At 33.7% G+C, this 23,223-nt stretch overlaps 1 protein-coding gene across 1 annotated transcript in view; it reads left to right on the top strand.

Annotated features, from left to right (window-relative positions):
* PCDH17 (protocadherin 17) overlaps window positions 1–23,223 on the top strand; it is a 94,224-nt gene that overhangs the window by 28,326 nt on the left and 42,675 nt on the right. The window contains exons 2-3 of the mRNA XM_080798217.1: window positions 6,066–6,124; window positions 6,258–6,430. Of these exons, the coding sequence (XP_080654343.1) occupies window positions 6,066–6,124; window positions 6,258–6,430 (232 nt within the window). The remainder of the gene's footprint in view (window positions 1–6,065; window positions 6,125–6,257; window positions 6,431–23,223) is intronic.

Genomic DNA, 23,223 nt, shown 5'->3' with positions numbered 1-23,223 from the left:
TTCCTTTGTTGAGGTGCTTGGCTGGCTCTGTCTGTAGAGCATGCAACTCTTGATTTCAGGGTCACAAGTTCAAGTTGCACATTAGGCACGGGGCCTACTTAAAAGAAGGGGAAGAAAAAAAGCTGTTCCTTTGCAATAAATACAGTCTGCAAACTTCATTTGAAGTATTTATGCTATGGCTGGGAAAATGGGAACTGCACACAAGAAAAGCATCTTTGAAATAAATGAAAATTTAGCTAAATAATTCATATTAAGGTGGATGTCTTAGAGAACTTTTGCTTGGGTTTGCTAGTGTGGCTAAATAGATCTTTATATCTTGAATCCATTTGTAGTCTGTCCAAATTTCTACATAGATTTTAAAAGTTGGCTTTATATCATTTTAAAAGGCAAAGTTCAGAAACTGTGTTTATTGAAGATACTTAATAAAAGAGCTTGTAGTTTTATAATCTTCTTTGAGATGGAAGAATCTTCAGTATATATGACACTCAGATATCACTTTAGTGTACTTTGCCATTACCTTTTATTAGCATATAGTAATGAAACTTTTTTTGAGTGTAGAGGTCTGTGTATTTTTAATCATGTACGTATAAAAGCTTCATGAAACCACCACCATAATCAGGATATTAAACAGTTCTATCACCCCAAAAAACTTCCTTATGCTACATCTATAGTCAACTTTAAACCTTGGCATCCTCTGAACTTTTCTTTGTCATCATCATTTTTGCTATTTTCTTTTTTGAAAAGTTTCACAAATGGAATCATCCTATATGTGATTTTTCAAGGCTGGCTTCTTTCACTTACCAAAATGCTTTTGAGATTCATCCATTTTATTACATAAGTGGTTTGTTTTTTTATTGCTAAATAGTTTTCCATTACATGCATGTACCATAGTCTGTTTATCTGTTCATCTATTGGAAGATATCTGGGCTGACTCTCGTTTTGACAAAGAGAGCTCCTGTAAATATTTATGTACAAATCTTTCATGTGAGCCTAGTTTACATTTCTTTAAAGTAAATACCAAATTGCTGTGTCAGTTTGGCTCTTTTTTTTTTTCTATGGATTATGCTTTTTTGGTATCATGTCTAAGAACTCTGCTAAATGTCAGGTCACAAAGATTTTCTGCTAAGTTTTTTTCTACAGTTTTATAGTTTTACATTTACACTTAGACATATGATCCATTTTGACATATACATATATACACACACACACACACGTACATATATATATACACACACACATAAGTTTATATATAAATGTGAGGTGTAGGTTAAGGTTCATTTCTACTGAATTATCTATTGAATTGCCTTTGCAACTTTGTCAAAAATCAATTGGCCTTATTTCTGTGGGCTACTTATGGGCAGTCTCTTCTCTTCTATTGATCTATGTGTCTTTTCTGTCTACAATACTACACTGTCTTGATTAGTGTGGCTTCTTAGTAAGTCTCAAAATAGTGTGATTCCTTCAACTTTATTCTCCTTCAAAATTATTTTGCCTTTTATAGTCACTTTGCTTCTTGTTATAAATTTTCAAATCTCATCTATATTTACATAAAATCATACTGTAAATATAAATATTATTATGTTAGGTGTATAGATTGTTTGAGGACCATTAACATCTTTACCATGTTGAGTCTTCCACTCCATTGACACAGTATGTCTCTTCATTTATTTAGGTCTTCTTTGATTCATTTCATAATTTTTGTCATGTTCAGGGTATAGATTCTGTACTTATCATTTGAAAATATTTATTTGCTAAGCATTTGAATCTTAGAGAACTATGATAAATGTATTGCTTTTGAAATTTTGATTTTCTATAGTTCATTGCTAGAATATAGAAATGCTGATTTTTGTGTGATGACCTTGAATATGGTAACCGTAGCTTATTTATTGGTTCTAAGAAGATTTGTTTGTGATTCGTTTTGATTCCTTTTTATTTTCTGCCTAAACAATATTATTTGTGAATACAATAACTGAAAATTTTCCCCTTCCTTTTTAATTTACCCTTCATTTCTTTTTCTTGCCTTATTGAACTTACTGGGTCTTTTCATACAATGGTGAATAAAAGTGGTGAAAGCAAGGGTGAAAATTTTTAGTCTTTCACTAGTAAGTATGGTGTTAGTTATACTATTTTTTTTTGGCAGATGCTCTTTATACAGTTGAGGAAGTTTCCTTCTCTGATTTTGCTGAGAATTTTTATCATTAATAGGTGTTGACTTTTGTCAAAAGCTTTATGTATTTTTAAAATTTCTATTTTTACTATTTTAATAATACAAAAATCTATTTTGTCTCCTTTTACTATCCATTTCAACTCAACTCTCTTAGCCACTTGTAAGTGGTCATATCAAATTAATCTATTTCCACAAATAAAGAATTTACCCAATTTCAGCCAATATGGTTCAGTTTCAGTAGTTGCTTCCTTTTGGTCTTCCTCATGGATGTTTATATTTTTAGATCATGATTTGTTTTCTAGAGTTATAATAGGATGAGCAAATTGTAGAATATATAAATGTATATTCTGAGGTACTTTAGGAATAGTTTATTATTGATTACTGCTGACAAAAAATTCTGATTTTGAATATCACTTATAAATTGACTGTAATCTGCTGAGTACTTTTGGAGATATACACAAAGGCAAATAATCAAAGAAACCCTTCATATCATGCAGACTTACCCACTTTGTGTGTCTCTTTAAGTGATTACTTGCTTATTTCTTCATGTTTTCAGTTCAAAGGAAAGTAAGGAACATCTAAGTTTTCCTGTTCAGCAAACAAAATAACAATAAAACAAAAAGTCAAACTAGGAAGGTGGACTCAGTTTGATAAGATACTTTACATCTGTTTTGTTATGAGTGAATAGTCACTAAAAAATCCCACAGCCTTTGTCTTTTATCTTGACTGAAAGAGATTAAAAATATCATCACCTAAGTTTTTAATGTGTTTATTTTGGAACTTTTCTGTAATGACCTACCAACTCCAGGTACTTTGAAAAAAAATAATAAACAAATTATATGTTTTCAAAGTAAAAGTTACTGCATTCAAACTGAGTTCGAAGGGAAAACATTAGTTTGTATGATTAGTTTGTATGGAAGAGGATAGTTTTCAAGAATTACAAATATTCATATTTAATTACTCTGCTGAAACCTAAAATGCCACAAGTGTCTGATCTCAAATTTTACTTTCTTCCTAGACTTAAAAGTTAAGATTTAGATATGTGCAAGCTAGAAATAAATTTTTAGAGTACATTATTGGAAAATATCTTAAAACCCTTCTATTTCTAAATTAAATGATGCTGTGGTACATACGGCTTTTGTTTTGGGTCTATTTTCATTTTTCTATGCAAATACATTTATTTTATATTCATATTAGTTTAAATGAATTTTCTGACACCCTTGGAGCCTGGATAATGAAAATGTTATTTTCTATATTAAAACCAGTGTGGTTTTTATAGTGAGTTAGTTATATGTTTGTTAAAGGCCAAATGGCTATTTCATTATGATAATTATAAACACACAGAACCTCTCACGTTTCTACCTATTTTACTGGATAAATTCAGGCATTATTAGTAAACTTCTGCTATTCTGCTACTGATTAAGGTGCAAATTTTTAAAAGTTGTACTTTGTGAAATTCTACAATAATAAACCAACCTTCCTTTTTTTTTTCAATTCCTTTTTACCTCTCTTCACCCTCATTGCTCCACAATATAAATACCTTTTTCTCTCTTTCTCCTTTCTATTTTTCTTTTGCCTTTCTCCCTGCTTTATTTTTCTCATCTTTCTTTTCATCTAAAATCCTTTTTTTAACTACTTCCTCTTGTGTTTCTATTTTCATCAAAATAACATTTGACGGCAATACTCTTGCTCAGTGTTCATCAAGCACTCTGATGCATTCATGCAAACACACATACACACGTGCACATGCACACACACACATAATTTGAAAACAGCTCTTCATTCAGTGGGGAAATGTATTGTATTTCTCAGTTTAAGTCCTGTATTTCATCAGAGCTGTTTAGAACTTTAGCAATAGGCAAACACTTTCAGATACTGTCCCTATTAGAACAGAGGAAGGAAAGTTTCCCAGTCTGTCTTCATATGTCTAACTGAATAGGGATCCATAGCCTGTGATGCTCCACCTAATTAAAGCCATTAAAGTCACAAGGTTACTTACAATAGCACTTATAAAAACTAGAGTTTCCACTTTCACTTTACATTTTACTCTCTCCTTCATACCCAGGATTCTGTTTTCCTGAAGTATTCTAAGATATTCACGGCTTAGTCTTCAACTGACAACAATAATCGGTTACGTGCATGTTTTTGACCAATTCAGCAGATCTTATTAAGTTAAAATGTGGAGTTTTTACGTAATTATAGTTTTAAAAATTGGAAAAAATCTTTTGCAAACATTTTGCCCCAGTATTTTTTTGCCACTATTATTTAATTTAGTTTAATTCAATTTAATTTATTTTTTTTTAAAGTAGGCTCCATGCCCAGTGTGGAGCCCAACATGTGGCTTGAACTCATGACCCTGAGATCGAGACCTGAGCTGATACCAAGTGGTGCTTAACTGACTGAGGCACCCAGGTGTTCCCCCACGCCCCCGCGGCCGCTACTATATTTACTAGAAGATCGTTATCCTTAAGAATTGGTAGTTTGTCATTATGAAAAGAAAAATGAAGGTGCTTCACAGAATCTAAAAACTAGTGAAACATGTTAATGAAAAATGTCTGCTACCAACTACTAGTTAAAGTGGATTAGAAGTGAGACATGTATTGACCTTATTTACCTTCATCTTTGCACTTTGATAAAGGTCAGTTGAACAACAACAGAAAAAGATTATAGATTAAGAAATTTATGAGGGTACTTCCTGTCCCCCAACTTTTAACAGTGAAACTTAGATAGTACTTTAAACTATTACTCTTAACATATCTTTTTTTTTTTTTCCCTTCCAGTAATATTTCAAGAAGGCCACAAAATCAAATTATTACATGGGAAGAAAAAAGGGTCCTGTTAGTTTAAATGAGCTTTATTTACAAGGAAAATACATATTGTACTACATTAAGCCTTACCTTGGGCCCTCTTCTTCGTGAATTGCATGCTCCCGTGTCACTGATGCTTGCATGGTGGATGATGTTGTATGAATCCGTGGCTGCTTCAGAGCACAATGGTGTGATATGAAGTGATGCAGAAAACAGGAGAACCTTTGTCGCTGAGTCAGCTGCAAGAAGAAGTGATGTGTATGAATGTACAGTATAGGGAGATCTATGAAAGATCTAGTATCTTTCTCCCAAAAGACTCTGTTCCGTGATACAAGGAGAATTCAGTTCTTTTTGGCAGACCTCCACATCAGTTTGGAAGCAGTAAAACAACCACAAAAACAAGCCTGGTTTCTCAGTGTCTTTACTCTCAATATTTTAAGTAACATTTTATTTCTTATTTTCATTTTACTTTGTTTTCAATAACCAGAAGTAATACCCATTGCCACTGCCTGCTTTGAGTTCAATGCCGTAGTAAGAATGTAGATGAGAATGAATTATAGAGATGAGTTCAGCCATATGTGCCGTGCTTGTAATTGTTATTGGCAAAATTTGAAGTAAATGCCCTGTATCTCTTAATTGAGGAGTGGATGACTTTAAGTGATATTACATCAAGGAGGGCATAGAATCCCAGCAGATGATGTAATTATGTTTAAAAATGAGTATTATTAAATAATTCACACTTTTAATATGGAGAAATTAGGTCATTTTTCCACTCCTCCCACAAATGTTCGATCTTAATATCTAAGTAATGAAACAACACAGACTGTGTTATCCATCCTCGTGGTAACAGAGAATGCCAGTTATGACAGGCTCATTGTTTACTTTAACAGGTAATTTGTGGACCGGAATCATTTAATTGTTCTGAGTACATAATTACATGTCAGCAATTTCCAATTTAATTAAAATGTACAAATCTGAAGATTAAGGGAATTTTTGAATTATTAATCATTTTTCCACTAGGAAATCTTGTTGCTCTGCAGGAGATTTGTCCAGTGTACAACTATACGTATTTTTTTCCTTCTCTTTCGCAGACAGACAATTTTCCCGCAGAGCCCAATTACATGGGCAGCAGGCAGCAGTTTGTTCAAAGGTAAGGCCTATTAAATAACTTTCTCGGCTTCCCCATTTGCATTCGTGTCAAAATTGCTTTGCAAGAGACTACATTTCAGATTCAGACTCCTAGAGACAACACTTTCTCTTCTTTTTCTTTATATGTATTTCAGTAGCTCCACGTTTAAGGACCCAGAAAGAGCCAGCCTGAGAGACAGTGGGCACGGGGACAGTGATCAGGCTGACAGTGACCAAGACACTAACAAAGGCTCCTGCTGTGACATGTCTGTTAGGGAGGCACTCAAGATGAAAACTACTTCAACTAAAAGCCAACCACTTGAACAAGGTGAGTGAAGCCTTCCAATGCTTACAAAGTGTAAAGCTTAAGCAATCATTATAAACCTATTAGTACTGGAGTTGACGTTTATCACGGTGGAATGGACCATTGATAATAAATCAAAAGAAACAGCAAATCCAGAGCTTGTCCCAGACAGAAAGCAGCTATTCAATTCCTCAGTAACGACAGAAAAAGGAAGGCCATGGATATTAGTCTGTAATCTTCTTAAAATGAGAACTTGACCAAAGTCACTAGATTGTTCTTATCTTTATGGACATTTCCTAACCTTTCCCATTTTGTGTTTATCAACAAGGAAAATAGGGCATATATTAGTTAGGTATGCACATCTTAATGTACTAGTTTACAAGATTAAATTTAGTAAATTCACCACGTTTAGGTAAAATGAAAACCTGATTGGAATTTTATAGCTCTTAACAAGGTTTGTTTATTTTTAGCTTGAATTTTAGCCTCAAAGTCGTTATTCAAGAGTCAAATTACAGTGAAGCCAAAGTTTTGGCTCCTTTTTTGGATTTACATCTAAATCTGCAGGGATGTCAAAGAAACACGTACTTGTTGGCCCTGATAGAGATATAATAAAGAAACACTTCTTAATAAATACATACTTTTTTTCTAAAAGTCTATCTTTAATTTTTTTGTTTTATTAGTTTTGATGTTTTTATCGTTTCAAACACAAAGAAATATTTACTAATGATTCACCCAAAGAAAAGTGAGCAACTCTTACATGTAAGACTTAGACCCTGTGATTGTGAATAGGTTATTATGTCTTATCATTATAAAAAAGGAAAAGAACAACTGGATAAATCAATTTCAGAATTACAAATGCATTTATATTTGTTAATACTAGTTCTCAAAATACTAATAGTATTTAAATATTCTAATGTTTATTATTTCAGTTTTTTAATGAGAAACTACTTTTAAACTGTGTTGACGTAGTCATTTATTCTTCTAAGATATTTATTGGTTGACAATTCTGGGAAAATACATTTTGCCTGTAGTGCAGTCTGTCATATCATTCATACTTCAACACATATCATGTCTATTAATTTCTCAGATCATATTGAAATTTTAATACACACATTCACACATATATAAATTCAATGCAGACATAAATGCATATGTTGAGTATAATATATATTTAAAATTCTGTACTACAATTATGCTGTTTTTTTTTTTAAAGTTGGCCTCCCAAAAGGCTTTCTTTTGATAAGTTTTAACTGCCAAATATACCATAGCAACTTTTTGTCTAATAATGCAACATTATGTTTTAAATTATTTTCAATAAAAGGTATTTGAATGCTTATGGAATATTTATAATTCCTACAAATTTGAATATTTACTTGAAGTGACTTAAGTGATTGTGATGGGTTTTGATTATGTCATGTTTAATATGTTAATTTTTTAGACAAAGTTTAAATAATGGGTTGTTGGATCTTAATATGTGAATACAGAACCTAACATAGATTCATCTATGTGTGTAATAAAGTGACTGACGGATAATGCATTGGCTACTTTTTGTAAAGCCGCATAGAGTAAGTAAAGAGTTTTGCATTTATTATATTTTTGTGAGAAACTTTGTTAACCAAAAGAAGTTTATATGCTATTCACATTAACTCTTTAAATTTTTTTAACCACGTGAGTGATGTATTTGATGGGAAGGGGTAAGGATCCTTATAGAAAAAGGAAGGGGTTTTATTCATGTCTGAAGATGTACTTTATACTGAAAGTCTGTTTTTTTCAATTTCGGTATCAGAAAATAATACCTTAGGAAGGTGGCTGTTGTTCTTAGAAGAACGTACATTTGGCGTATATTTTAGTTAATGTTACACATGAAACAATTGCTAGTGTAAGAGTGAGAATGCTAATGCAAATGTCTCCCCTAAAACGAGTAGATTCCACACATCCTTATTAATAAATATGGGAAAGATATTAGGAATCTGAAAGCCACACTTAGATAATCTGTAATAATGAATAACAAGAGAGATATTAACCTCTACTTTAAAACATGATTTTGGAGGATTAACTAAAGTAGTATTTCATTGATTTGTTGACTGTTTATTAATTCATTTATTTAATAAATATCTATAAATCCTTGTAATACATGAGGAGAGTGAGATTCTTTAGGAACATCAAAAATACCTTTGACTTGGAGTGTGCCTTCAAGAAACTGTATGTAACTAGTAGAGATGAGAGATCTCTCTTTCCTTCACCTCTTTCTCTCTCTGTCTCTTGTTTCCCTCCCTCGCCCCCTCTCTCATCCCTCTTCTCTCTCATTTATCTCCCTCTGTCATCTTATCTATCTCCATGTCCATCATCTGTATCAACTTTTTTCTTTTCCTTTCTTCCTTTCTTCCTTCCTTCTTTCCTTCCTCTCTTTCTTTCTTCCTCCTCTTTTTTCCTCTTTTCCTTCTTTCTTATCTATGTCTATATCAATATTCACTTACCTATCTAGATTGGAGGAGGACATTAGCATTTACTGAGTTTTACTATTTACTATAAACAGTGCTAGCTGCATTCCAATGTTAGCTTATTTAACCTCCAAACTCTAAAATACTTACCATTTTTATCTTGCATTTAAGAAAACTGAGCTTATGAGAAATTTATTAATCTGCTCAGCAGGTTGGAATATTATCCTCGCTCTAGATATAGCCAAAGCTTGTGTCTTTTCTACACAACTTTGTCTCCAAATGGTAAAATTTGTTCAAATAGACAATCTGATCCACTTCTATGACTAGATACCAAATAAATATTGAAGAGTAAGTTAAAACCCGAGTTCATGTATGCAAACCTTAGGGGAGAACATCAAAATAGCTCATATGCATTGAATGAATTATTCAGCACTTAAAACTTATTATCCTATTTATTTTTCATTGCATTTATAAATAGGTAAGTAATGTTACTCTCACATTTAGTAGATATTAAGAAATTTTCTCAATATTCTATAGCTGTAAGTAGTGAAGTCAGCATTAGAAATAAAATGGCATGCCTTCAGAGTTCCCCCCTTACCCAGTGCTTTATACTATTCACATAATGAACAGCTTACTCAGAAATAATTTTAAAACGTTTGAAGAAGCAATCAGACATTGTCTTGGTCAATATACACTGTTAATTTATTTGAAAAGCATCATGAGAAGCAATGCCAAATTAATTCAATGCACACTTATAAAAAATAATTTTCTTTACAGATGAAGGATGATGACAGCCGTATTTAAGCAATTATCTCATGTCAGATTTCAAATATTAAACCCATTTTTAATACCTTTAAAATCTCCTGAGAAACAAAAGTAAATTTCCTCTTAGCAGAAAGAAACCAAAAACTAAACAAAAAGAAACCTGCTTGTGAGTCTTTTTCTCTTCTAAAAATTTGTAGTAGTGCCTTAACACATTTCAATTAAAAAAAATCAGTAGCATATTATAGTTTGCATTTTTATATTAATTTAGTTGGCTTCTTTCTTTGTTTAAATTTTTTTCTATTAAGAAAGATAATGTTCTATTTCTAAATCAAAATATTTCTTTAACTTAGAAATTAGAATCTATTGCAAGAACAATCTTCACATTTTCAATGGAAATTTCTGTGCTAATAATGGTTTTCCTTTGCAAAAGACTTAGGCCTTTGAGATTTCATATTATTAGTTTAAATATTACTTTTTTCTTCTCTTTTGCACAGATTTTTCCCATTAGTTCTGTTCCTGATTACTGTGTTTTTTGCTTCTATCAGCTTAATCATCCCAAATATACAACATTAGTATATGTTACTCATTATTTTAGCAAAAATATTTGAAAGGGTTCAGTAGTTAATTGAAGGAGTGATATAGGGCATTACAGCTGGGGATAGATTTAAGGATTTTATATTAATAAATCCTCTAATAGAAAGAGGTTATTTTAGTTTCTCTTAGTGGAATTTAAAAGATTCTTAAAGAATGTTCTTAGTTTCTTTCTATTTGATTGCATTTTTGTGCCCTTCTTTTCTATTTGTCAATTAGATTTTCATCGTGCTCCCTTTGCCAAATATTAATTATAGGTAGGTAGATAGGTAGGTAGGTAAAACAATCCACTCTGACTTCTTTAAAGAAGTGCCTGTATCTCTGAATTTCTGTCCACTACAGAAGTCTGGTAAAGTATTTTTCTTGTTAGCAATAACTTTTTCTTCTTTAAAAAGATTTAGTAAGCCTTCCCTAAAATTCAGTAGTCTGTACCGTAGTCTGTACCATTCCCCAAATAATACATGGGCAGTGTTCAAAATGCTGTCTGATTATTTCTCTGAACTCCCTATTGCTGGCGTAGGACTGTTCTCAATTTTTTCAAGGATCATCAGTCTTTTGCTATCTTTATAGTTGACTGAAACCAAGTTCTTGAATTGAAGCCAGACACGAGTGGAAGAGCATCGCACTTGGAAGTGCTGACAGCTGCCATGGCAGTGGAAGCATCACCACCCGGGAGTCTGAAGCCCCTATTAGGTAGCCAGCTGTTGGTCCCTTCCTCTGTGACTGGATTCCAGGACTTTCTGATCCTCAGGAGTGGCTTCCTTCAAATTCTTTCTCATTTCTCCTTTTATTTAATCGCCTTATAATTTCTTTCTTTCTTTCTTTCTTTCTTTCTTTCTTTCTTTCCTTTTTCCTATTCAGTTCTGTGCCTCTGCAGTCCTATCTCTTGCACTAGAAAATCTGACTTCTTAAATTACATTCTGGGTTCAAAACGTTTCACAATGGAATCCCTGATTAAAATCTAATAAAAATAAAATCAATGGAAAGTTGAGAATAATAGAAATACCAAATAAGCCAGGTTTGCTCCAGTGACTTCAGTTTTAAAACTAAATTACATTCTTAAGGGTCGCCTTCCCTCTTCCCAGAGGACATTCTGCAAAACTACAAAAACTAAAGCTAATGGATTTTTGTTGTTGTTGTTGTTGTTGTTCTTTTTTTTTTTTTTTTTCAAATCAGTGCTTGAATTTTGCTTGTGCACCCCATATTCAAACAGGATTAGGCTAGTTTAAAGGACTGCAGTATTTGTTATGTGATTTCAGTTTGGTGAGGCTCTGAGCCCCACTCTTTCACATCTCCCTCCCTAATTTACTACATAATGACTGCAATTTCACCACATTTCTAATTATGCCTGGAAAGGAAACAGTTTAAACTTTCCACAACCTATACTTTGCTGTGAAGGAATGACTTAAAAAAGTAGTAGGGAAATGGGGGAATAAACAGTGAAGCTCTTGTCCACCAAAATGGGGTGGAACCATGCATACAGGATTTGGGAAGGGCTTATTGAGGCAGGATTAGGACACTGAACACAAGCTTGACCTACTTTGCAGTTTCCCCTAGAACTGACCAGGAGTAGGAAAGTAACACGATGGTACTTTTATATTCATTCTCAAGCTTCCATGCTGTTTTCTATGCTGCACTACGGTTACTGCAGCTCTGACCCTTCCAATCCATCAGTGTCTTTCCCCAGACCTTCCCATAACAGGCAATAGCAAATTGCTTCTACAAAAGTATGGACATGGACGTGATGGCGACATCCATCCTCTCAGCAGCCATCTCGCAATCTCTGAAAATAATTTTTAAAAGAAATACTGCTGTAAACTTATTAATGGTCAATTTGTCTTAGGAAGGAAATGGAAAATTACTGCCATATACAGGGGGCGAGAAGGAACTGTTGAATATTTAATGCCAGGAAGAAAACATTTACAAATTTTTAAGACACTGCTGCTTTATGATTCAAATATATGGCATTTAAGAAATTGTATTATTTGCCAAGAATTATTCTTTTCAAGCCCAATAAGTTTTTATTGGACTGCATTTATTTGAGAGCACCTTAGTACCAACTTTTTCACTCTCTTATGCTATGTTTTAGAACTTGCAGAATTCATCTGGCTTTACATTTTACTGGATAAAATATTCCCCAAACTGTGAGCAGCTTCAGTTTATTTTTGATTACCAGACTTTGCAAATGTCCCATAGTTCACCTAACTTTAAAAGTTTCAATGACATCTCTTTTTCTCGTATGCAAACATCTGCTTCTAGAATCCAGCAGCTGGTATCATGAAAATAGAGAGATTTTATCACCCTCACATTTGTTCTCATCGTAAAGCCTCCCTAACAAGTGTTGCATGATTTACTATAGACTCAATGTGATTTTGAGATTCTCTTGCTTTTAGTAAGCACAGCAATGACTTTTGCTAAAACACTCCAATTTGGGAATGTTGGGGCAGTATTTCCCAAACTTTTAAAAACTCATTTTGCCTTGGGGGCAGGGACACCCTTCCCAGCCTTAGAATTACTGTATCTTTCAAACACTTGGATACAGCCAGAGGTTTTTCCTTTAATGGTTTTTTAGAAGGACAGTATTTTTTTTCACTTTTACAAGTAAAACTCTGTAGTAATATTATGAACACTTTTATGAAAATTAGAGTATGCCCGTAACCTATGACAGTCTAGAATGGTTATCAGTTCATCTGTTAATTAAGAACTTTGAGAAAATAATGTTAATAGGGTTTAAGCTTCTTCCAAATATTTTCCATTACTTCACTTGAAACTCATGTTCTACTATTGCAGGTTCTCTGTTCTTTTGAAAGCTATATTCAAAACACTAGAGTAGAAAGATTCCTGAAATATAATTCCCGTTTTGTAAGAAAACAGACAGATTCAATGACTTTTTAATAAAGTCTTCAATTAGAGGCAGAGGTGGTACTAATTCTACGTTTATAATCTGCTGGACTGGAGCTCTTTGCATTTTTTCATACCATTCCTATAACACATAATAGAGAGAACTTCGTGTCTCCAAAAAGGTATTTCAGATTTGTCATCACACTTCGTTGCCTTATGAATCTAAAGATGTAAGCACTTAATGCTTGATTCTTTCATATATATAGAATAGATACTTAATATGTTTATATATTATATATATTGAATAAATATATTGAATAGAAGCTCCAAAAGGTTAAAAAAAATGTTTCATACCAAATATAGGCATTGACACTACTGTGTTATTTGTCACCAAGTCCAAGGATGCATATATTTCTTGTCTGGGGACAAGATCTACACTAACTGTGTGTCTCATAGCTCTGGAAGAGATTTTCATTCACTCATTTATTTAATCACTTATTTTTCCTTTTAATGAACAGCTGTGCCAGGAATAGAAGATGAGTTAATGCACAGGCTGGGTTCTCAAGGAGGTCATATCGTAGTAAGAGAACTTGACATATAAACCATGAGGCTGGTGCAGTGAGAGATATACCCTGAGTATTCATGGAGTCATGAGAAGGAAAATCCAGCTAGGATTTGGGGGAACAAAGAAAATTCTTGGAGAAGGAGACATTTGAGCTGATTGTTCCTTCAGAAAATGTGTATCTCACCTGGCCCAATGACCTTTGGGGAGGGAGGATGACAAGGCACTCTCAGAAACACAGATGAAGTGAAGCAACATGTTGGATGCATGTGAGTAGGAAGGTGTGAGACTCAGAATGGGGCATGTAAGACTGAGACTCTGAGAAGCTCAGTGATGGGACAATGGACCGGGAGCCATTGGAGGTTCAGGAGGTAACAGTTCGAAGTCTCATTTAAAGAGATTATTGTTATGTCAATGACTGGGGAGACAGGGATATGCTTAGGAAGCTGGGAAAGTAGTCCAAGGCAAGGCAAAATGAGGCCCAGAGTAATAAAGAAGTAGCAGGAATGGAACTAAATGAAAGATTAGAAACTCCTTTTAGTATATGACACACTTTTATGATTATAATTAATTGCTCAGCATTCATTTAAAATTGATTTTGGGATAAAAGTTTCTAAAGAAAAAAATAATTTGATACTCAAATAAATGGAGTAGAACTTGAATTATTTAAGTATGTTTCTGTGTAATTTATACCACATATATTCAATTGGCACATAAATATTTGAAACTTTAAGCATTTTCTCTAAATGAACAATGCTTATTTGCATGCTGGAATTGACTTGCTAAAGAAACTTCACCATTCAAAGATGATAGGTAAAAACAAAAACAAAGGGAACCTGGGTGGCTCAGTGGGTTAAAGCCTCTGCTTTCGGCTCAGGTCATGATCCCAGAGTCCTAGGATCGAGTCCCGCGTAGGGCTCTCTGCTCAGCGGGGAGCCTGCTTCCTCCTCTCTCTCTGCCTGCCTCTCTGCCTACTTGTGATCTCTGTCTGTCAAATAAATAAATAAAATCTTTAAAAAACAAAAACAAAAACAAAAGCAAACTTCAGTTAACCAAATCTTTCAGAGAAAGTTTAGAAAACAGTGACATAGTATAGGGCATGGTGTCATAATGAATCTTAGCATCATAACTTGGATGACTGAGTTCCGTTTACTAAAGTGGCAAAGATAGGGTGAGGTCACCACTGGGAAAATACTTGGGAAGTAAAAAGAGTTTACATGAATATCAGAAGAAGCGACTAGAAATTATAGTTTGGCGGTCAAAGTAAAAGTTAGGAGGTGTAAATTTGGAAACCATTTACATAGGATGATCCTTAAAGTATGTAAATCAATGAGAAAGATCATTGCAAAAAAAGAATCCAGGAGATTGGATTCTGGGATTATTGTAAGGAAAGGGTCCAGGACTAAATCCTAAAGAATTTAGAAGTTGGGAAGGGAGAAAGTTCAATAATTGTTCAACCTGACCAAAAACATTTCTGAATACTTTGTGACAACCCAAAATCCAGAGACCTTGTAGATGAGTTATGTGACTAAAACCTCGAGTTTTTAGATTTCATCTCCAGCCACATATAATTGAGAGCCAAATTAAAACAATACATTAAGTAAAGTTGGGTAATACTGCTTTTGTTAAAAACAGTATCTCAGATACTGAGATAGTTATAATTTATAATTCAACAAACTAGTTTGGTGTAAAGTCCCATATATGTGACCTGGCACCATGGGCATAAATATATAACTTCCAGAGCTCACTCACTTTGAAAGAAGGAACATTCACTTGAAACCAAATGTTTTGAATTTTTAATGTAATTCAATAACACTTTGTATAGTATCATTATGTATCATCATATATCTTAGGTGCTATGTTGTATATTTATTCAAAAAATATTCTTTGGCTTTCTGTTATATACCAAACACTCCCCAAGTGTTAAGGATTGAATAGTAAGCAAAACGTACATTCCCATTCACAATGAGCTTACATTCAAATGAAATTCTCAAGTGAACCCTTTTGAAACTCACAAAACCCATTTTCACAGAACTGATAGTCTAGTAATGGAAGTAAAACATACACCAAAAATATAGTAAGATGTAGAAAATAATGTGCTATTGATTAGGTATATACAAAAGGGTCTGAGAGTTTCAAAAGGAGCAGTTGAATACTGATAATTATTTAATGAAGACTTCATACAAGAGATGAAATTTGAGCTAAAATTTAAGGGTAAAGAAGTTTTTTACTTTCAGAGGTAGAAGAAACATACAAGTACATAAACACATACATGGGATATGGAAAGTGTATATAATAATTTAGGGGATAATGAACAGTCCAATGTGTCCAGAGGAGAAGGGACAAAAGGAAGAAATGCCAATGAAAACAGAAAAGAGGTGGTCAGTAAGGGAGGGAGGAAGTAGGAAAGCCGTATCACCATGGTAGCCAGAGATAGACAAGAACAAATATTTTGATTCTTTAGAGAAATCCAAGAAAATGAGGCTCAAGGAATAGCTATGGAATCTGTTAACTGACAGATCACTCTTGATTTCCATGAAAGAAGTTATAATGGAGTAATAAAAAAAAAGAAAAAGGATTTCAAGATAGACCGTGAAGTAAGGTCAGGAATTGCAGACAGCAATTACTCTGTTATTTCAAAACCAGCAAATAATGGAATAAGGGAAAGAAAGGGGAAATAGTAGGTAAGAAAGATGGTATTATGAATGGAAATGCTTTAATTATTCAGGGTGACTAATTCTTAATATACTGACACAGAGGATCCAATTAAAAGGAAATACTGGAGGGTTGGGCTAGATACAAAATATTCATTGGAGTGTAATGGAGATGCTAGCTTTAAAGTAAAGATCAACTCTTTTTCTGCAACAGAAAGAAAAGAGAATTAAATGAAAAGGATAAACAGCAATGTAAAAGTAAAGGGGAATTCATAATAGGTGGATCCAATATTCTCTATGAAGTACAAGGCAAGTTCATCAATCTCATTATTTCACATTAGCATTTATATTATATAAATGACCTCAACTTTGAAAAGCCAGAGGAGATTAGAAAATACCAAAATACTCTACTCCAAGGTACACATCTGTCAAAAATAGATATAGCTGTTATTTTATATTTATAATTATTAAAAAAAAACAAGAAATAAGAATGTCATATCACAGAGTAAATGTATATATTTGTATTTGATAACTGTATAGCCAAATATATTAACATATTCAAATTTGCTTCTCCTATACTTTCTAGTCTCATAGCTTGAGTAAATTTTTGAAAGCAGATGTTTTATTATGTATGCTTAAAATTCTTAGAACAAGATGCTTCCCAGAATTAAGAATTTTTCAGATTTTGGAAAGGTGATGTAATGCATAAATCATATATCATGTAATCTCCCCACTGGAATCTATGGCAGTACTCACAGTCAAACACATTACATTTTGTAGTAAAGAAGGCTGAATATTTACACAAAACGGACAAAAAGAAATAGTTCATGCCAGTTCAAGTCAGTTTTTACCACCATATGAGTAACCACCATTTCCAGATCTGAAATATTTTTGGATTTCTAAATTATGGACAAGGAATTGTAGACTTGTACTTAATTTGCATGTTGGGGCTTTTGCTTCCTTACATTCTTGACAACCAGTTATACTGCTGATGACTCAAGTAGTAACAATGAAAACAATTATTGTCTACCACCTGGAGAAATTATTTAATCCAGTTTCCTATTAAATCATAAGAGAAATGTACAGTTGGGGTCTTGCTTTAGACCAAATATAGAATAAAAAAGTCTATCACCCCTGTAAGAGTTTTAATGTGATAAATATTTACTTTGGGAAGCTAAAAAATAATCTGGAACATGAAAATATTACTGCTTCATAAGCTCCTTTCAAGTAGTATTTTCAGAATTTGCAGACTGATAACAAATGCCCCCCACTTCTGATACAGGATATATTTTCCAAACAAAATACATATTTCATGGAGATTGATTTGTCTGCCCTGGTTTTTATTTTCTCTGAAGTCTTGAAAGTTCATATTGAGGGATGAAATTATTTTATTTTAGTTTTGTCCTAGTCATTTCCTTCCTAATATTAATTACGGTGTTTATTACATAATTTCCTTTATAGAGACATATGATATTTTGTCCCTACAAAGTGACATTATTTAAGTATTTAAGAGAATGTTGGCAAGAAAACTTTAGAAAATTTTAATACATGCAGAATGACTTTGTGTTATACATAAGCATTATTCCACACTGTTGGAAAACAATAGACAATAGTTTGAATCTTAAGCAAATCTATCTGATAATTTTTTTTTGACTTATGGAGTTGTATTGTGATTGCTTCTCAGGAGCGGATTTCATAACCATTAATTAAAACATGAGTACATTAATTCAACAAATATTATTTTAGCACTCATGTATTTGACACTCTGCTTTCAAGATGTTTAGACTTTGAAAATGTCAGTCTTCCATCCATCTAGCTGTAATTCCATTAGTTAAAAACAATGATACAGGGGCGCCTGGGTGGCTCAGTGGGTTAAGCCTCTGCCTTCGGCTCAGGTCATGATCTCGGGGTCCTGGGATAGAGCCCCGCATTGGGTTCTCTGCTCAGCAGGGAGCCTGCTTCTTCCTTCTCTCTCTGCCTGCCTCTCTGCCTGCTTGTGATCTCTGTCTGTCAAATAAATAAATAATTTTTTAAAAAGATTTTATTTATTAACCCACTGAGCCACCCAGGCGCCCCTAAATAAATAAAATCTTAAAAAACGATTTTACAAAGCAAACAATGATTCATATAAATAAAATTAATTCTGGTGAGAAATAAGTAGGGAATAACTTTACATATTAGATGTGCTTTAAATAGGTTCTTGAAAATGGAGTAGGACTACAAGATACAGGGTGAATTAAATATTTGAAGCTGGAATAATAATATAGTCAAAGATTTAGAGATGTGACACGTTATAGCAAACTCCAGGCATGGCAAAAAAAAAAAAAAAAGAAAGGAAATATTCTTATTGGAATATGGGGTGTAGAGTTATAAGGGAAAGAAATTGGACCAAATGAATAGGTTAGGGTCAGATTTTGAAAGACCTCTAGTGCCATACTAAAGAGTTTGAATCGTATTCTACAGGCAGCTGAAAACTCTGAGTGGAGTTAACTGATCACATTTTTGTTTTAGAGTGATCAATTAACAATAGACCAGAGAAGAGTTGGAAATGAAAGGAGCCCAATGGGCAAACTGATCAATCATCAAGTTTCAAAAAGGCAGGGGCATGTTTAATTCTTTCTAGTTTTTATAACATGCTATGCAATTTAATTGATGTGCCCCCAGATTTTATTGAAACCATTCTGAGCAATATAATTCAAAAGGAAGATAGCACAATTCAAAGTACTATCTATTTATTTTTGTTAATAAAAGCAAAGACGATTTTTCCCTTTCCCTTTTATTTTGTGCTAGAGCTGGCAACCCAATGCTAAATATAAATCCTAATAAAAACCATTAAAAGATTATAGGTATTTGACTAGCTCTGTGAACTTATTCAGAAAACAAAAGATCAACTACTAGTGATAAGGAATTAAAAAGAAAAAAAAATATTGAACATCTATATATGGCAAGCACTGCACCAAGCACTTTTTATTTTTTTAAGAGAGAGCAGGATGAGGGCAGAGGAAGAAGGAGAGGATTTTTTATTTTTTAAGATTTTATTTATTTATTTGACAAGCAGAGATCACAAGTAGGCGGAGAGGCAGGCAGAGAGAGAGAGAGGGGGAAGCAGGCTCCCGGCTGAGCAGAGAGCCCGATGTGGGGCTCGATTCCAGGACCCTGAGATCATGACCTGAGCCGAAGGCAGAGGCTTTAACCCACTGAGCCACCCAGGTGCCCTGAAGGAGAGGATTTTAAGCAGATTCCACAGCCCAGCACAGAGCCCCATGCAGGCTAGATCTCACAACCCTGAGATGCTGACATGAGCTGAAATCAAAGGCCAATGCTTAACCAACTGCCCCACCCAGGTGTTCCTGTACCAAGCACTTCTAAACAAATTTCTCCTAATGGCAAGCTGATGAGATGCTCTCTTATCTTCTGTAGTAAATGAAAAGCCTATGTGTCAGACAACCAAAGGAACTTGCCCACGGTTGAGGCCCTTAGTAGTGTAGCAGTTATCTGCCTGATGTCCTATCTTTCCACTCCAGTCCCTCCTGCTTATTTAGTCTTCAGTAATCATGTGCAAAGACTTCCCAAGGCAGTTATGTTGCGTGTATTAAGCTCTAGGATCCGTGTTACTTTTAGAACTATGACAGATGACTCAGAGATATTGATGTTACATTCACAAATTTAATTCCACTTTATTAATGATCTACAATTTGTAAGACTCTATAGTCGCTATGTAGTAAGACATTTCACAGTTCTCTAGGAATTTGATCAAAGGTTTTGATCCATTAAAACGGAGCACAAAAAGCTCGAATAAATTCCATTCACTTCATTTTTTTTCCTCCATCCCAAACCTGCCAATATTTTCTTTCTACTTTAATAATCTCTTCCCAGCCAGCTCCCTTCTAATCCCCATAAGGGCTATCACCATCTACTTACTCACCCTAGCCAGAAACAGGTAAAGAGACTCCTTTCCTTTCTCTCCAGCGTCCCACTAGGTGTCACTAAGTCCTGTTGTTACACCTCCCAACCCTACTTCCAGGGTATTTCCCCCAGTCCAGGCTGCCTCGCTTTTTCAGATCACCCTCCCAGGAACGTGCTCATGGGCTTCTTTTGTGGTCCTGGAGTAAACTACCAGCCATTAGCAAGACAGTGATCTCCTTGAGATGTAAATTTAATCATTGCATTCCTCCTACAATGATTAAGATCCTGCAGTGATTTCTGTAGAGTACTAGGGAAACAACAATAACAAAAGAAACAAAACCAATAAAATGTCTACATTACACTTTTAACCTTGGCCTATAAACCTTAACCTGGTGTCACTCTCTCGTTTACTATACACCAGCCAGGGAGGTCTTTCAGTTTCTTCTTTCATTTCTCAATAAAGCGACCTCTGGTGCTGAGACCGTTTTTGCGCTAAGTTGTCTCCCCCAGGAGTCTGCAAATTCTGTGTTGCGAGGGACACACTTCTCTTATTCTTGATGTATTCTCAATATAGCCCCAGTGTTTATTTACACACACAGAGTTTATGGAGGATTAAAACAAGATCAGGGAGAAGATTTTAAAGAACTTGAAGTCACAGGGTAAATATTAAAGGATCTTGATCTGGTAAATGACATGATAGTGAATTAATCTTTAGGGGAGCCAGTTCTGTTGCAGATAGAAACAGACCCAACAAACATTTAATGACTTCAAAGAACTGAATTATGCACATTTACTTAAATTATCTCATTTACCATACACAATTTTGAATAATTTTATAAGATAGTTATAGGATAACTTTAGAGTATATAATTGCCTTTTCCATTTCGAATAGAGAAATAACCAGTCTAAGGCCATCAAGCTTTTATGTGGCTCTCTGATTACAATTTCATGGGTCTGTTCATTATCTCACAGTGGCAATTGCCTATGTGAGAAGTAATGAAGTTCTCACTAGTCTAGGTGATATTGAAAATGAGAGGGAGTCGTGGGGGTTGCCAATGTTTGGAGACTAAAAGCCTCAACATCTTGGTAGGGAGTAAGAGAGGGTCATGAAGTTTTTTCAAAATTAAAAACTTCCACCAGGTCATCACGATATTGTTGGGTGATTGTATAGTATTGGCTGGCTAAAACGATGTGCAGAGAAAGGGAATGATGCAATAGCAATGAGTACAAGAGAAATGGGACAATGCAAAAAGAAAGCACAATCTGTTTGAAATATATGATGCTCTACTTGAGATATCTGACTGCAGGCTTAAAGATTAGTCTGTAATGTTGAGGGAAAGGTGGATAAATTCGGGTTATCTTTTGAGTGTCTGTTACTGATATTGGACTCTAAAGTATATACAAAAATTAAAGCATGTGGATAAACTGACACGTTCAGGAATATAGTGAAGTGAATTGTCACTGGGAAACACAGGAGACAATATAATAAAATGAAAACTTGTCTTGAACTTTAGATGAATCAGGTAAAGATTCCTCAGAGCTCAGAAGTGGTTCTTCCTGTATTACTAGATGCAGAAGCCATATTTGCAATAAAATTATTAGATTTGAATACCCGGGAAAGTGGTATTCATTTATTTGTGAGCAATACTGATACAGTCGGCCATACCCATGTACTGATTTTAAAAAAAAATCAATAATTAGATAAGTCTATTTAGAGTGAAAGAGGAGTGGGGGAAAATGGTTAAAACGAAAGATTTGTCAAAAGGAATAATAGACAACACTAAGAAAAGGAAGAGCAGGAAAGTACTCCTATATGGAGGAGTTTACAAAGAGAGGTGTAAGTGCATCTTTTCAGAACATGATGTGAAATCCTCTTGAATTTACACTTTAATAAGAACATATATTTAAAATAGTAAGGATTAAAGAAACAACCCTCTAGAGGCCAGAGTTTTCCAGATTTCTTCCTTGCATTTTACTGAGAATACCAATACTATTTTTCCTCCTCTTTACTTCTATAAAATATCGAGATTTTTTAAAAACTAGGCTACATAGAACTTCATAGTTTAGAAAATAAATCTCCTAGACTTGTTTTAATTAGGTATTTTGCTTTTCTATATGTTTGATTGCTAAACTTATTTTCTGTTTTATACCCACACATGTATGTATGGAAACATATATGAGTTTACATATATATACTACCTATCTTCAAAATTTGAACGGTAAATCTTTATTTTTTTTTTAAATTACACTTATCCTACATCCATCAGAATATCATTAACTTCTGATATGCATTGTAACTGTGTGTCTGGAAATTCTGCCAGGTTACTAGATACTTTCCCTTGAAGTTACAAAATGTTTGAACAATATATAATAATATATTTTCACATAGAAAATAATAGCACAAGAATATTCAAAATCCATTAACAATCTAATAATTTTCATGTTCACATGACAATATTTTATTAAAGATCATTTACAAATTTTTTGAATGTTGAAAAGAGTGAAAGAAACAGCATTGTAAAAGCTATGAGGAAACATACTTGTTTTAGATTATGAGCAACATATTTTATAAATAGAGGTTACACGTTTTGTCTAATTTGCTTTTTGGAACTATGGTGTTAATGAATATAAATATGTACATTCATTTCAGTCTATGCATTACTTACATGTCATCAGTTCATTTAAACACTGGATACATTTATTAATACTATCAATGTTTGAGTGATATGCTATCATTTTCTTCAGATGTAATCTGTCTTTCTCTGATATCAGTTCAATAATGTTAAACTGTTTAAATTCACTTTAATGATGCAGCACAGTCATTAATTCTATCCAGGGGGACCTATCTACATCATAAATTACTTTAAAAAGAAGTCAGATTTCTATATTGGTTTGATTCAAAGACAACAGAAATTCAAATTGAGCCAATAGTATGTTGCCATATAAATCCTTATTGAAATCTTCACTGATGAATAGGTAATACAGATAGTTATTATTATGTTAACTATAATTTGCTTCTAATTTATTTGACGAAGACTAAAAGTAGTTTCTTCCCTT

Source organism: Martes martes, assembly GCF_963455335.1.
Source record: "Martes martes genome assembly, chromosome: 3".
Taxonomy (NCBI): Eukaryota; Metazoa; Chordata; class Mammalia; order Carnivora; family Mustelidae; genus Martes; species Martes martes.
Note: the sequence above shows the minus strand (reverse complement) of the source record. Positions and strands in the feature narration are given on the sequence as shown.